The sequence below is a fragment of the Echinops telfairi genome, unplaced genomic scaffold (assembly GCF_000313985.2).
Source record: "Echinops telfairi isolate 266 unplaced genomic scaffold, ASM31398v2 ScPeMD7_7424;HRSCAF=8462, whole genome shotgun sequence".
In the NCBI taxonomy this organism is placed as follows: Eukaryota; Metazoa; Chordata; class Mammalia; order Afrosoricida; family Tenrecidae; genus Echinops; species Echinops telfairi.
The window spans coordinates 93,900,862-93,918,473 of NW_022111324.1; the positions used below are offsets into that span (position 1 = coordinate 93,900,862).

General features: G+C 44.1%; 1 protein-coding gene across 1 annotated transcript in view; it reads right to left on the minus strand.

Moving 5' to 3' along the window:
* ELOVL2 (ELOVL fatty acid elongase 2) overlaps positions 1-6,934 on the minus strand; it is a 23,758-nt gene extending 16,824 nt beyond the window's left edge. Inside the window, exon 1 of the mRNA XM_013007127.2 lies at positions 6,869-6,934. Coding sequence (XP_012862581.1) covers positions 6,869-6,934 — 66 coding nt within the window. The remainder of the gene's footprint in view (positions 1-6,868) is intronic.
* Between the last annotated feature and the right edge of the window lie 10,678 nt (positions 6,935-17,612).

The following is a 17,612-nucleotide window of genomic DNA, read 5'->3' on the forward strand; positions in this document are numbered from 1 at the left end:
CCAACCTCCCCCTCTCCCATGTCCCCCCGGAACTGTCAGTCCCGTTGTTTTCTCCTCCAGATTGTTTTTGATGAAGTATTGCCACGTGTATTTTATTGGTCCATACTAAATACAGCAGGGAAAGATAAAGTAGACCATTACATAAACTTAATGGGCTACAGGAGTTCAGAGGAAGAAGCAACAGTTGGAGATAATTAAGGCAGGTTTTATGAAGCAAACAGGGAAGACACCCAAGGCAGGAAGGCAGGGCTCTTGAATGTCTACTTTGGAATAGTTATTGTGTTCATTTCTTCTAAACCAATACTAGGACGTAAGTGGTTGCTTGCGCCCATGTCTTGATCTCTCTGGCTCTCCCATCAGGGGCCGTCTTCTTGGTCTATCCGACTGTCTCTCACAAGGCTCTCTAAGCGGTGCCACTCCACAGAAGGACTCCCATTTCTACAAGGAAAGTGTCTTCTCAAGTTCTAACTGAAGCATCGCTTGCAAAGTGCTTCCATTTGTGATAGAGATGAAAGAGTGGGAAAGGGGCCCTTGTCTCCATCACGTGACTCACAGATAGCACCGCTCACACACGGAGCTCCTCAGGACCTGCACTTGTCATAAATTCAAGTATGTGCCGCTTCCTGATAGCCGTCTCCACATGCCAGTCCTCAGACAGATCTCACTGCCATCGAGGGAACTCCAACTCACAGCACCTCTACCGAGGTGTCGGAAACTGTCCCTGTGGGAGTCGCCGGCCTCATCTTTCTCTGTCAGATGAAGACCCTGCTCGGCCTTCACGCCCAGAGAAAGGTCCCCCCTTGTGAAGGGGCGGGACCACTGCCGACTGTGCTTTTATCACTACAGCACCTCCCTGGCACAGCAAAGGGAAATCGATCACTGCGCACTTATGTGTTATATCTAATATTTCTTGAACACTAGTTCAGTGCCAGGAACTACTCTAAGGACTTTTACATGTGCTAACTTATCATACATACTTGAGTATAAGCCAACCCAAATATCAGCCGAGGCACCGAATTTTACTACAAAAACTGCATTTAAAATGTGCTGGAAAACTCAGCTTATACCTAAGGATATACCGTATTTAATCCTCAAAATCACCCTGTTACATAAGTGGCACTATTATCTCCAGTTTACATTTGAGAAACACTAAGCTACAGAGAATAAAAATTAAGAACTTGCAGTAAATTGCCACCCCACCTCCTGTTATTTCCATGGTGTGGGTTAAATTGTGTCCCCAGCCCCCAAAAGGCAGGATTGAAGTAACCCCCAGGTCACCTGTAAGTGTGACCTTGTTTGGAAACAGGGTCTTTGCAGGTGTACTCAAGTTAAGAGGAGGTCATACCAGATTCCATGACTGCTGTCCTGAGAAAGGGAGATTTGGGTACAGGGGCACAGAGAGCACCAGCACACCATAAGAAGGCAGCAGCGGCACAGATGAGGGTGTTGGTTCTACAAGTCGAGGAATGGCATGAATTGCAAGCAACTACTCAGCGCTAGGAGGGAGAGGCACGTGCAGATTCCCTCGCAGCACTCCAGAACTGTGAGAGAAGGCCTTTCTGTTGTCTGAGCAACCCATTTTATGCCACTTTTTACAGTAGACTTCCAAAACCCATAACGGCCTTTAGTACTTACCCGGCTTCCAATAGTTTTAGATGTATTTTACCTTCTCATCCAGACTCCATGCTCCATGAGGCAGAGCTTGGACCTTACCTATCGCCTCTCTCACTTCTAACGAACATCCAGTTAGTACTGAGTGAAGACAAACACTCATCAAATACTTATCCGCTGGCCCTCTGAGTCAAGGGCATATTGCAAGATGAACACAACACCTGGCATGCTTTTCCTTTTGTCAGTGGCCTGTAAATGCTTGTTGTAGCTGTCAAAGACCATCAGACTTGTCCCAACCAAACTGTGGGAATAAATACTGGTACCGACACTTGTTATCTTTCAGATTTGAAAATTGTTAGCTCTGTATGTGCCCAGAACACTATCCCTTGATGGTACAAATATCACATAGGAAAAGTCTGAAAACACTAGGGAACAACTAGAAGTTTGGCAGGTGGCTTGTCAGCCTACTTGTCCTCTTGTCGTTTTTAGAAAAGGGAAAGGGATTTTTGGTGGCCTGGATATCAGACATCCTGTCACCGAGGAGGTCATCTGATTTGGTCAGTGGTCAATTTTACAATCTTTTTGCTACAAGGAAAGCTCCGCAACAAACGGCCAGCTGATAAGCAATGGCAGCCCTAGCCCTACCCCACAGCTGCATGACTCCTGACCCTGCATGCGCTTGGAACCTGGCTCCAAGAGCCGCTCGTGTAACTCTGGACCGTGCAGTGTAAAATGCACAGGTGCATTCAGAGACACGTCAGTTCCTGCCTGCATCCTGCATGCCTAAGTCAGCGGGGATGCCCTCTAACCCGAGCCCACCTCCTTCCTACCCACTACAACCACAGAGTAAACATTACAGAATAAAATATTAAAGAGACTGTGCTTGGCCTAATTTCCAGAATTAGCATGAAGATAAAATGAAAGACAATAAACCATGTGAAGATATTTTTAAAAAGGAAGAATGAAGAACTCTACATTTACTGAGCATCATTACATAATACTGAGCTATATACAAAAAGTCATTCCAGTATGTATGGATTGCGATGAGAGTATGTATGGATTGTGATGAGAATTGTACGAGCCCCCAATAAAATAATTTTTAAAAAGTCATTCCCTTAAAATAGAACCTGGAGAACGGTTTAAATGATCCCCAAGTCTCTAAGTGAGTCTGCTGAATGATTCTGAGAAAGAAGAAGCACTACTATTTACCCGCCACCTGATAGTGCTGAGCAAACAACCTAAAGACAATTTGAACTTTCCAGTGTTGTGAACAATGAGGAGCATTGGTGGCCCAGTGGTTACAAGTTGGACTGCTAACCACAAGGTCAGCAGCTCAAAAGCACCAGCTACTCTGCGGGAGAAAGAGGAGGCTTTCTAACTCCTGTAAAGCGTTACAGTCTTAGAAAGCCATAGGGGGCAGTTCGACCCTGTCCTATAGGGTCACCAGAGGTCGGAATCAACTCCACAGCAGTGATTGTGAGTGAGTGGACCAGCGAGGCTCGAGGAAAATGAGACATGCTGTCCAGAATTCACTCATTTGTACAATACATGGTGCTTAATATGTCCCTGGAGTTCCTGGGTGGTACAAATGGTTAAAACCTTGGCTGCTAACTAAAAGTTGGAGGTGAAAGTCCACCCGTGGGGGCCTCTGAAGAAAGACCTGGCCATCCAGATCCCCAAACCAAGCCATTTGAAAATATGGGACACCATTCTACCCCACCACACAGGAGGTGGCCAGGAAGCAGGGTCAAGTTATGGGCAACTGGCTTTTAAATGAAAAAATTTTTAAATGTAATATGTTCCTGGAACTGTGATAAAATGATGACCAGATAAAAATGATGAGCTGATGAGCATAATAGTCGTTGCTCTTGCCCTCTCAGAAAAGATAATAATAACAATCAAGGATACGAAGAAAGTACAGAGAAATTGAAATAGAAAAAGGGGGTCCTATTTAGATAGGATACCAGGGACATCCTATCTCAGCAGGTACGGTTTACACTGATACCTGTACTGTATCGTGCAGGGAATCACAAGGGGGGGGGACAGCACAAGAGAGTTTTAAAGCAGGCTTCCAGGGGAGGAAGGTGGGGGAGAGGGGCGTTGCTAGCACTGATGATTGTACAGCCCCGATGGGATTGAACAACAGAACTGTATGGGAAGGGAAGGGATATATCAGAATGAGCAAGATATGTCAAAAACATTATTTGGGAAAAAAAAGCGAGAAAAAAAGAAAGCAGAGGGCCACCCAGAGTTAGGTTTTAGGGTGTTATTTTGCCTGACAGTGGCTACCTGATGAGAAGAGAGACAAGCAGTGAGGAGCATCTGCAGCAGGCTCGGGACTGGTGATGGAGGAATGAGTGAGCAGCTCCTAAACCAGCCTCAGGGCCCCGGCTGAGAAGGCTCACCCACCTGCAATGGGCTTTTATCTGTGTAAGGAAGGGCATGTGTGTGACTGTGGTGATGAGGAAGACAGGTGAACGGTGGTGGAGAGAGAAAGGCGAAGAAGAGTTTACAACATTGGTTCTCAACCTGTGGGTCGCGACCCCTTTGGGGGGTGGGACAACCCTTTTACAGGGGTCACCCGATTCATAACAGTAGCAAAATTGCAGTTAGGAAGAAGCAACGAAAATAATTTTATGGTTGGGGGTCACCACAACATGAGGAACTGTATTAAAGACTCATGGCATTAGGAAGGTTGAGAACCCCTGGTTTAGAAGGCGAGCTACAGTTTTGCCTTTGATAGTCAGAGACACACCAGAGAAACTGTATTTCACTCCGCCCCTACTTCCTGGGGCAGGCTCCCTAAATCCAAGAGGAGGCTGAGTGGGAGAAATAGGGGCTCCTGTGTGTTCTGGGAGAAGAACCCACAGAGGAGGGAACCTAGCCTTCAAAGTGCTAACACACCAATGTCCTTTCCAAGACCTTGGAACTTACATTAGGCTTTTCTAAAATCAAATGGCATTCTTCTTTGTGCTTGTTCCACCTCACTCACCTCGAGGGCCAAACATATAGTCCAAGAAGGCGTTGGTTTCCTTATCAATAGTCTTTAGATGCTCCTTGAAAGATAAAAGGAAAAAATTATTTTAGCGATTGTGTGTGTGTGAAAACTCTCAAAAGGAAGCAACACCAGCAAGTGGCAGCTTCCAAGTCTCGTCCCATGTCCTTGCTTCCAAGGACTCTGACAGCAAATACGCAGCCTCACGGCTCACAGCTTGGGAGGGTTTGAAAGGAAACAATGTCTCCTCCTCTTCCGTACACAAGAAGAGTCCTGGAAAACTGGCTCAATGCATTTAAACATGGAAGGGTTATTGACCTAATTCCATAAACCTCTAAAATGCGTAGGGAAAAGCCTGGTTCTATAAGCAACTTCTAATCCTCCAATTAACAGCAGCTTTGTGGAAGCAACAGAAAAAGTTTCAATCCTTAGGACATAAAGTGTGTGTGTGTATGTGTGTGATTTATCCCTCTTGTGACCAACTTATGTTGGTTAGATTTGGGTGGTATGAGGGTTTTCAGTAATAGAATGCATGCTGAATCATTCAGCCATGCTAAGATTTTGTTAGATGAGATAATTTTTTAAAAAATACACGGGGCATCTATGTCCCACTAGACTCTGTAGGCAGAATAGAGGGAATGAGGGAAGAAAAAGCAACTTTATTTTATTGCGTGACACTTTTGGAAATCATGGGGCCATACATAAAGGCACCCTGTGATGGCTGCACATAACTGCTGGCATCTCCCTAGTGCTGCATTCTCTGCAACACCATCTAGATCCCTCCACAGGTAAATGTTATCCAACCTAAAGCAGCCGGATGTCTTTTGACTCGCTACTTACTCCTGGCTTGTTTCTCGCAAGTAAGGAGGGGTTTGCTATTGTTTGGATTTCTTGGCCCACAGTCGGCTGCAGAATGAGAGCAAGCTCCCGGGAAGCTGGACATAGCTGCCCGTTAGTCCATGACACAATTTACAATGCCAAGGTCAATAAGGAAACACAGCATTGGATGCCCCCATTTGAGAATGCACTGTCCGGTTTCAGTTTTGTCCGGATTTCACCTCTGATCAAAGCAGTCCACTCCCCACCACATACTGCTTGCATTTGGCTATTGCCCTTGGGCCAGAGATTACCGGCCAGGAAGCATCTTCTCTCTTTGGACACCAGTATGTCCTCTGGATTGGGGAATGCTGACAAAGTTTATTGTTTATTGTCAAAAGTTTATTTTCCTGTCACTGTGCTGCCGACACACATCCTGCCCAGGAAGCACAAAGCCTCCGTGCTGTAATTTACCTTAGGAGTCAGAATGGACTCCATGCCAAGGGGCTTATTCGGTTTTCTTCACCATTTCTAGTACATCCTGTCTATTTGCTTGCATTACACCTATAGCACACAGTACCCTCCCATTCATGCTTTTCACCAGGCGGTCCAGGAGAAACACTGCCGAAGGCTGCAGGGACGCCAGTTCACGAAGGGAGGGCAGTGAGTCATCTGCTGTTTTGTTTTTTTCCTCCCTGGATTAGAGATCAAATTGATTTACAGAACTGTCGGTGAGCTGGCCAGGCACCAAACCTTTGACCTACACTTGATGCCTTTCATTGGCATATGCTGTTTTCCTGGTGAGTAGCCCTTTAATGGGCTCATCAGCTGCCACGACACTTAGCAGACATACATGTGACTGTCTGCACTGGCTATTGGGAGCACTGGTAATGGGGTGCAATTTGTGAAGCTAGTCATAGCTAGGTTCTCTTTGTATGTGACTTGTGAATTGTCATTGCAGTGTATATTTTTGGTCAGTGTCTTGAATCTTATCTTAGTTATAAGTTCTGCAATAGAAATATCATCCAAGAGGGTGCATTCACTGGACCAATAATGTCTGAGCTCCCACAACATCCAGCAGTAAATGTACAGCAGGGAAGCCTCTGCCTCCTCTGGGGTGATAGCTGCCAGGTTTTACTGGGCATTTTAATCTCGCAACCTCTACATTGTCATGTGCACTCCAGGGTGACACAAGATTAGTGTAGTCCCTTAAAATTTCCAAAATCTCTTCTGTAAGCAGGGATGAAAAATAATCTATGTCCGCGGTATCATCGTGAGTCAAGCCAGGGCAAACTCTGGCATCTTGCTGAAGCAAGTTCATAATATTTTCCAACTAGGAGACATCTTTGCATCGTTCACAGGCATCATCACCTGGATCAACCCTTTCTTCTGCAACACTGACAGTTTCTTCAACTTCCAACCCTATGTATGGATGCTTGTTGCTACCATCAAAATGAGCTTCAGCTTCCACACGTCGGGTGGAAGCTGCATCTCACTCTTCCTCGTCCTCATTCTCCAAGAGAAGAAAGGAGTAATCTAGACTGTCTTTGTCCATCAAAGAGCCCCCTTCTGAGGGGGGACGTTCCAGGAACAAAAGGACTCTAGGTTCCACATAACCAGGATATCCTATCTCCAGGCCGACGTGAGAAGACACAAAGGGAGACTGTACACACGCAAGCAACCTTGTGTACACATGCAAACAACCAATGGATCTGGTGTCCTGGGAAAACTACTACTGTAAAGAGTCCATTTTTATCACAAAAGAACTACCGATAGCTTGTATATCAGAAGAGAAGTCTTTGAATGTTGCAAAAAGCATACAGTGTCTGTCAAGGATGTTGCAATGTGTGCTTATTGTGCATTGTGCCTGCAACTGGCTATTCTCTTGGAAATTAAATTGTCATGAAAACCTCAACTTCCAAACAAAACATGGGAAACCCCAAATATGCTGACCAGGCTTAGCATCTCTCTTTGCACAGTCACACCTCTGGGATGCACTGCTTCAAACAGCAATCCTTCAACACAGTGATCTGGCTTCCAAGACGTTTCTTCACAAATAAACAGTGACCCGCTTCCCCGTGGATGCTGGCACAGACCAGCACCCCAAGAACACAGAGGGGAAATTGCCACTGGGCCTTAAGAGCACTAGGGAAAGTCTACACCTTTAGGGTGTAAATACAATTTTCAAATGACAGTTCAGCAGACGGCATCTTGTGAAGCTCAGTCTGAAGCTTTAAAGAGGACTTCGAGTAAACGGGGGAAGCATAAGCTTCTATTCCTATTAAGAGTTACAGTCTCAGAAACCCACAGGGGCAGTTCTGCTCCGTCTTATCGTGAGTCGGAATCAACTCGAAGGCAATATGTTCGGACTTTGGAGTTGTCACGTAAATAAACTGATCACTGCTTTAGTTTTTCCCCTATTACCTTTATGTTTTGTTTTCTAAACATTTTTATACATGAACAATGATTTAATATTGTAAAAAAGAATGTCCCTTGGATGTGCCAGATTAATTAATGTCATTTCATTCAGGCTGGGAAGGGGAAATTGTTAAGAGTTTACAAGTCAGTAACTTGGCTGCTTCCTCTTGGTTCAGCTCCTACTCATGCTGATCTCTTATGATGTTGCTCAGAATCGCCTGCTGCGGTGATCTGCACTCCTGCCACACGAGCCCGTGGGATCCAGGCCTGGGCACCTTGCCCAGCAGAGATGACGTCAGAACAGTTCTGTGTTCCCAGGAAAGGGTCCTGATGCGGCTCTTTGGGCCTGAGGTGTGGGGTCTCTGGCTACAAGGTTAGCTGAGTACAATGATCCTCAGGAAGTTCATGAAAGAGATGCTTGATACTGAAGACCTGGGGTCCGGTCAGGACACCAACAGTTTCTCACTCTCATTGCAAAGGTAAGTGGCAGAAGGGCAACGAGAGGAATGAATGTACTGTGATCTGAAGACAGGATCTGCACAGTTAGTGATGGGAGCACACCATTTGGTTCTATTCCTTAATTCCTAGCTGCACTCCTGAGATTGATTTCAGGGAAACAAAGGTCTTTGGACACTTTGCTTGGAAATAAGGATGGGGATTAGAGATTCCTATTAATTAAACCAAACCAAACTCACTGCCATCAAGTTGATCCTGACTCCAAGTGACCCTACATAGTTGTTTCCCAACACTGTCTTTATGGGAGCAGACAGCTTTTCTGCCAGAGAGCTGCTGGTGAGGGTGAACACCTATTCCTGGCCAGTACACCAGGACTTTTCTTCTTCTTAGTTCATCATGCCTCTCTAAAGCAGCTAAGCTAAAGCAAACTTAGAAGTGTTTGAACGGTGTTTTTATCTTTGGTTTCCTTATCAGACCTGTAGAGACCTCTACCATCTCAGTGTGATGGAACATGGTCTGTGTTGCCTGAACAAAGAATACTACCCTCATTGATGTACTTACTCTCGTAAGCAATGGCATCTTTCTTGCATTGCCGCACCTACTCACAAATGTTTAAACTGCTTTAGGCTGTTTGTTAAAGCTCAAAAGCTACTGTTCAACATCAAATCGCAGGCCAAAAAGCTTCTATTATTTCCATAATCTTTCAGTTTAGTCACAGTGGAAAAAGTGTATCAACAAAAGTAAAAGGGAGGAAAATATTAAGAAAGAGTTGGGAACAAAAATTGGGAAATATGAGGGGGTACCCCCCCAAAACCAGAGAAAAGCTCCGCTGGGCAGAGCTTTCATAGTACACATGTTTCCTGCTGGGCGAGTACTGTGCGGCTTGCTCTGAGTTGGTGCACCCAGTGGCACAGCTAGGAAGGTTCTCTCTGCTCACAGTGATTTTTTCCCCCCGTAAAAGCAGTTTTGCTTGAACCTCATTTTTTGTGATGGTCGATTTAAGAGAACAGCATGCGGCTGTGAAATTTTGATTCCTGCTGGGGAAAATGCCTCTGAAACTTATGATGTTGAACAAGCTTTCAAAGACAGCCCTATGGGAAAAACTCAAGTGTATGAATGGCTTTCTCATTTCAAAAAACTGAAATGTCAATTGATGACAAACCTCGTCCTGGACGTCTGCTAACTTCCTGAACGGATGAAAATGTCAACTTGTGGTGCATTTGGGGTTTGTCCCACCAGGTCAGACTACTAATCAAGCTTTCTATTTAGAGGTTCTGAAAAGGTTGTGTAACAGTGCATGACAAAAAAGGTCTGATTTGTAGCAGAGGGGAGACTGGTTTTGCAACCACGACAATGCACCTGCTCACACAGCCATCTCAGAGTACCAATTTTGGCAAAAACAACATGCCACTCTTGCTCCACCTACCTTACTCACCTGACCTGGCTCTGTGCAACTTTTTTGTTTCCTAGAATGAAGAGGGACATGAAAGGACAGAGATTTGACAACACAGAAGAGGTGAAGAAAAAAGTGAGGGAGGTGCTGCCAGCCATCCAAACTGCTGAGTTTGAAGAATGTTTCCAAGAATGGAATCACAGAGTTGACAAATGTATTAAGTGTGATGGCGAGTACTTTGAAGGTGATAGGTTGTTTGGTAAAAAAAATTTAAATACATAGCTTTGGAAAAAAATTCAATTTTGGGGGGTGTCCCCCCTCACCCGAAGGGGCGGTCCACTCATTCAATCATTTGATTGGCTGGCAATTCTATTTCAGCATTGCCTGGGGCCAGCACTATGCTGGATACTAGAACACAAAGTCACCACTTTCACAGCTGACAGTCTCAAGAGCAGACCAGACCGCATGCTGCCGGGTCCATGCTGACTCGTGCCAGCCCAGTCCGTGTGAGGGCAGAACTGGGCTCCATGGGGTTTTCACCGGCTGAGTTTTCAGAAGGAGACTGCCAGGCTTTTCTTCCAAGGCACCTATGGGTGGGCTTCCGTTAGCAGCTGATTATGTCCACTGTTTGCCCCACCCGGGGACAGCAAAGAGCATAACAGACAATAAATGATTGTGGTAGCAGACTCTTACGTACCATGAGAGGTTTACAGAGTATAAAGGAAGGAATTTTAATGTAGGAGGAGACGGGAAGGTTTCTAGGGAAATACGATACTGCTGTTGAGTTTTGAAGAAGAACCTAAGATGCTGTCCAGATGGCAAAGAAAGACAGAGCATTCCAGGAAGCACCAGCATATACAAATACATCAAGGCCCAGCTCCCTCGGGGAACGTTTATGGCCAAGGTCTGCAGTCACTTATGACAGACAAGGCAAGCCTGGGAAAATAGAGAGAGAAAAAAAAGAGTATATAACTCCATATGTCTCAGACCCAAAAAACCTCTCTGCCACGGAGTCCGTTCTGCCTCACAGCAGCTCTACACAACAGGACAGACTGGCCTTTGGGGCTGCCAACGCTGTACGTTTTTATGGGAGCAGAGAGCCTCCTCTTTCTCCTGTGTTGCTTACATTTACTTCAGGTAGTTGCTGAGGGTATAACCCTAAAAGACAAAGAAACAGGTGGGATGAACAAACCAAGAAGAATAGTGGAGTAATACAACAAATGTAAGCACAGAGGAAGCTGAAGTCATAGTGGGCTTCCCACGGACGAAGAGCACATAGCACGGACGACAGAACAGAGCTACAGGGATTAATAGGCTCCGTGTGTGTACATGTAAAAGAAGGCTGGGGATTTTCTCTAGCATCATGCAGCCACTTTAATCCCGCACTGCACGTGTTTTAACAGCTATTGTGAACATGGTACATGCTTTTCGTATGTATCGAGGAAAAAGTGACAGTGTTAGATTCAAAAGGCACTCATACCAAACTGAATGGGCTTTGGAGGTTGCCCACGGGTTCAGGGAGAAGTGGGGGCTGCTGTTGAGGGGTTGACGTGAATGTAGTGGAGGATTATGGTCCACGGGGGGAAGTTGGGGGTGGAACAGGTAGGGGGTGGACTACTGGATTTGTGGTTTGGTCTATTGAATGCAAAATTGATGATCTGAAATATAAATGCCCATCTAAGTTACAATAAAAAATAAAACACATAGACAAATTAGGAAACTGAGGCATGCAAACAGAGAAATAGCATACCATTGAGAGTAAGGAGATTCCCCAAACTGCCACAATGAGGTATAATAGGTGAGTCAATGTGAGATGCATTTTGAAAGATGGTTGGAATGTCAATAACTTAGATATTCATAGAGGAACAGCACTGTCCTTAGATCTGACAAGAGCAGCTGCTGTCCAGAACTCCATACCTGAGAGGGCTCCGTATGTCCTCCGCGGAGGGGAAAACCCAAGTCTTCCAGCTAACGGAGTATGCCCACCCATGACTACAACTTCCCCTCCCAGATTATGTCCCAGGTTCCCCAGGGAACAGAAGTTGGTAGTCTGAGCCCCATTCCAGAACAACTCCAGTGACTTCTCCACACTTCCTGGCTGGGGATTTAATATGATGGCTAGCAACTGATCCTGGACGGGAACGTTAGAAGCTGAGGGGACCAATTGATTGTCTAACATAACCGGTACAACCGCTGTGGAAGAACTTGGGCAGTTTGGTCAAAATATGCACAGAAACCTATCAGGTGATACGGCCATACGGCCTTTGTATAGTCATCCAAAAGAAAAGAAAGGATATGCTTACACATGGACTGTACACATTGTTCACTTTGATTTTCAATAGCTAAAAACTGGCAGCAACCCAGGTGCCCAACAACGTGTGAAAGGATCCACAGACTGTGTGGCGAGGCCAAATCATGAAATCTGAGTACTCAGCCTGATTAAGAAATGGATTACCGATAACACACCATGAGATGAATGAATCTCAAAATTACTGTGATGCATGAAAGAAGCCAGATCCTCCAAGAGTATATACAGTATACCATTACATTCACATACAATTTTAGGGAACGTGAGCCTATCTACTGCATATACCGTAGAGAGAATGTATGTGATAGAAAGGCAGACACATCACCGAGGACCGGAGCAGAGGAAGCAGACTTACAAAGGTGTACAAGAAACTTGTGGAACATGAGGCATCTGCAGACTGTTTCGATTGTGGTGATGGTGCCACAGGTGTACATATGGATCAAAACTTAACCAACTGTATTCTTTAATATATACAGTTATATCTAGCATTGGCAAACTTCTGAAAACCAAAGATAATTATATAAAGCAGCCAGGTTTGGGAGGGAGAGGGGGGGAGTGGGTGAGAACGTAATCCCATCACAAACAATGGCGACCACATGGTATCTTTAAAGTGCTGAAAGAAAGAAAACATTCTAAACTCTCCAAATCCAAAATTCTATACACAGTGAAATGATCTTTAAAGCGGAGGGTGAGATAAAGACTTTTTCTGTGTGCATAAGGGAGAGTCTGTAGCCAGCAGAATATCACAACATATGCTGATGGATATTTTTCACATCAAGGGAAAAGATTCCACATGTAAAGTGGAATTTACAGAAAGGAGTCAAGTGAGCCAGACATGCATGTATTACGTTGCACACCCTGCAGCACGTTATCTCTATTACCACCAGCATCCCCCTAACACGACACCCATCCTGTTACCCAAGGTTAAGGTCCTGCACCTGCACCCTGTTCTGCCAGTAGGAGAGCCACCTGGAGGTGACTTTTCTGAAGCAGAAGCACTGGATTCACAGCCCACAGAGAACCAAGATAGTCTTCCTGCCCATGGACCATGGATCGGGTCACCATGTACCTCAGATGCCATGTTCTGGGGGTACTTGGGAAGCGAGAAGGGCATGAAGGGCAGGGTTCTTGGCCACTATGATGCTTCTTGGCATGCCCACCAGCCCAAACTACATCATTTGGAGTAAACATAAAACCAGGGACATCTCAGAAGTGGGGCTACTCATTAGTCTGTTGTGGAAGGTGTGAATCGGGGACTTCCTCCTGGTTTGATGGCTTTGCCATCAGAATAATTGTCACTAGCTTTGAGGGCTATTCCACAGAAGCTGAGCAAAGACGCAAGGCACTGCCGGTTTTCTTGGTGCTTTCCCTGATCTCAGTGCCAGGAGCACGCAGGGCCGTTCCTTCCCTTCTAACTTTCCTCTTCTTCTTCCTCGTGTCCATTCTCTTCTCTGGTCTACCTTTTCTTCCACCTCCCCCCCCCTTCCTTTCTTCCTCTCTTTTCGCCTTCCTTCTCCTTCCTTCATTTATTTAGACATTTTTTAGTTTTATGCTGTTTACCATGACGATTACACCAAGAAAGTTCCAAAAGTTCAAAGAAAATGTTCATTATCTTTTAATTCAATTGCTGCATAAACCCTTTGACGCTCCCTTGCTTGTATCAGATAAAAATCCAATCCCATGTGGCTGATACAACTTTAAAGAACATTTAAAAGATGCATATTCAAATCAGAAGTGATTCCCCCCTGCCAGCTCCATTCCTTGTTGATTTTAAAAATGAACAAAATGCATTAAGACCTCAACACAGGCCAAGTTTCAAAGAAAGAAGTGTCCACATTTCTTCCCTTTTTCTCTACTTCAGAACAAACCATCTGAAGTCTTTCATGAAAGCCTGTCAAGGAGGAGAACATGGCTGGCAGAGAAAGAGCTCATTATTTCAAACTAACCAGATGCAACTCCAACAACTTCCCAGGAACCGCAGGGTCAAGTCTGAGTTGGGTAGTACTGAGAGACATAGAGACACCATCTCCCCTCAGAGGGGAGAGTCCTTCACACAGTGAGTCTCGTGCTGTTCCCAGAGCTCAGGGTGGTGGACAAATGCTGAACCCTCCTTTTGGTCAACTCCTGCACGACTACTCCCAGCCAAGCTCACATGTATCTGAAGAAACGAAAGGTGTTCATTTTCGTGAATGGAATTAGGTGGTTTGGAATGTGGCTGAAAGTGGACATAAAAATATATAGAGGAGGGAGCTCCAAAAGGTTTGTGGGAAAATGCAATGAAAATAGAATCGAACCAAGGGCTCAAGTAGAAAGAAAATATTTTGAAAATGATGGCAACATATGTACAAAAGTCCTTGACACATGGATATATGTAGGATTGTGATAAGAGCTGTAACAGCCCCCAATAAAATGATTTTAAAAAATAGAAACGAATCCCCCCTAAAAACTGTGCAGCCTCCCTTCCATGACTGTCCTTGGCTGATTTCACACAAGGTGCACTTGTGCACATTTTGCCATGACCCCTCTGGGCGCACCACACTCCCCACCATTGTTCTCTACCGGAAGACATAGAGTCGGGCTGCAGGTGAACCAACCCAAACCAGACTTGCTGCCATTGAGTCAACTGCAGGGAAGTAAAGGGAATTCCCATTTGTGCATGGGAACGCTCAAGTGTTAATGTGTACTAGGAGATACTTTTCATAGGACTGAGGCTGTCTTAAAGAATCTAGGGAACATGCATACTTGGTTATCACATCTTTAGATAGTCATAAATGAGCCATCATGGTAAGTAATAAGAGCTACTATTTATCAAATACTTAATATGTGCTAGACATTTGATGTATACTGTCTATGATTTTCAGAAATAATGCAGGTTGGGTACTATTCCCAATTGACAGATGTGAAGATTGAGGCTGTCAATCATGAGTGGCAGGAGAGTCAAATTCAAATCACAATCGCGGTTTTATATCTTCAGATGGAAAGAAAGGCTTCAAAGGTGGGAGAGCAGAAGAAGGTCTCTGGAAAGCTCCTGCCCCATTTCTTGTGTTGGAGTTCATCTGAAATCACAGGGGAACAGGGATCATGCACTGGGCTGCAAACTGCAAGGCCAGCAGTTTGAAACAACCAGCCACTCGGAGGGAGAAAGACTGGGCTTTCTACTCTCAGAAACAGCTTCAGCCTCGGAAACTCACCGGGACAGTTCTGCCCTGTCCTATCGGGCTGCTATGAATTGACATCAGCTCGTTGGCAGTGAGTTTGTTTGTTTGTTTGTTTGTTTGTTGAGTTCATCTTAGGATCCCGAGCTGACAAAACCCATAAAGGTTGTTTTTATTTGCATTCTGGGTAACCCTGAGGCTAAATGACAGTCCCGCTCTACTAAGGGGATTTGAAAATAACCCTCTTAGAACAGAAAAGATGGCTGCCATGTGCTTTGTGTCTTCCACTTCCCCCGAGGGCTCTCCACCGCATCTCATTCAGTATCTGGGCAAGTGGCAGCTCCTTACATGGTTCCTGAGCCCATCTCTCACGAGCTTCATTACAAAGGAGCTGGAACATTTCTGCTTTGTGGATTCTTGGTCACCTGTGTATACTCTATCCCCTTACCTACTATTGTTTCTTCATAGAACCTACCATTACTTGAATATTCCCTGGCTATTTATCATCCGGGTCCTCCACTAAAATGTAAGCCTTGATGGGCCATTTTATCTCCAATCCCACAAACCTGCCTAACACAGAAGGGATGCTTAATATTGTTGAATGAATTAATGAAATGCTCATTCTTATAAGCTTTAACAATATCCACTTGATTATTTCATACTGTTTTGCACTTCAAATATAGTTTGATAAGTTTTGTTTTGTAAATATTTTGAAATATCCTTAAACTTATGTATCATTGGGGGATGGGGGTCCACTGGATCTAATTTTAGTTTTTGAGTTCTCCATTGATCTCAAAGGAGAAACTGGAAGTTTCTCTCTAACAACCAACCAAAAACCCCATCGCTGTCAAGTCAGTTCAGATTCAGAGACCCTAGCTAACAGGGGAGAACTGCTCCACAGGTTTCTACAATGTATTTCGGAGGGTGAAGTGGACCAACGCGGACAACACGTACATGCATACAAGATCTTTACAGAGGCAGACTACCACGTCTTTTTCGATGGAGTGGCGGCTAGTGGGTTTGAACCGCCAACTTTTAGGTTAACAGCTAAGTGTTTTAATCACTGCAGCACTAGATGTCTTTCAAAGCACAAAGAAGCATTTTCTTTTTAAAAGAACGTGAATAAAACCCTTTACCTTGTAATTAACATGGGCCTAATGGCATATTTTATAAATCAACGATACATTATGAACTCATATCTCACTTTTCCTGCACCTTAAAATATTTTACTATTTCATCATTCTAGAAATGATTTCATTATTCTTCACTGACCATTTCAGTCAATGCTTCAATAAAGAAGAGAAAACAAGCCTAAAAATTACAGAATTGCCTAGAAGCACAATGCAATGGTCAAATAGGTTGCCACTACCAAACGGTCAAGACCCCTGACGAGGGTACACACTGACGGCGAACCAGGTCTCAGCCATGAAAACCCTATGGCCGTCTGTTCTGACACACGTGGAGTCGCCAGGAGCGTGGACTTCCCAGCAACTGGTGGGGGCGTTTGGTCATTGCATCGTCCTTTATGTCTCTTACTGCTGTACACAAAATATCATACCATGCTTCAAGCAGACGTAAAGGACATGTGGAGATATCTTTATAGATATGTAACACTTTCATCGAATGCGGTTGAGTCCAGAATTGCTTGTCTTCATAAAGGTAGAGTAGAAAGTGACCGAGGCATCTCAGTTATTAGAGGATGAATGCAAAGAAGCAGATTAACACTGTGGATTCTAATAATGAGGGTGAAATTGGTAACAGAAGCACCATCAGATGATGATATCCTAGATAAAATTTCTCAAAGCAAGACAAAACATTTCTAATCAAAGACTACTTTCATTCACTTAATTATTCCATAGGAAGCATTTGATCATATAAATATTTTGTGGTAAGATTCTGGACCATACTGTTTTGCTAAAATATGTTAAAGTATATGTATAACAGCAATTTATATTTTACAGTGCCAGGGCATCAACATCTTAGTATAGTGATGTAGACAAATGCTGAAAGCAAGTATGGTACACAAAAATGCCTGGAAGAAAATAAGACAGAAATGCAAACCTACAATTGATTGCTCATTCTACTTGATGCTCATAAATCTAAATATGTAAGTGCTTTGTGATTATGGAGAAAAAATGGCTATTTTTCTTCAACAAAATGATGAACCATCAAAGATTTTTAAAACCATAACCTTCAAATATTGTGTTTGACAATAAAAATTCATGAAGCACTAGTAATACTGACAAGTTAGAACCTATTAAAAATGTATTTGAAATCTGGAATCAATCTTTAGATGGACATATTCCAAGCCACATCTGAGTGGTGACAAACTGTTAGTTGTACTCAGAAGATATTGCATATTTCAAATATACACATATATACCTTTTAAATCTAGAAGATATGCAAAAACTATGTGGGCTTGCTGTTTACATTATTATTATTGTTGTTTTTCAGAGTCAT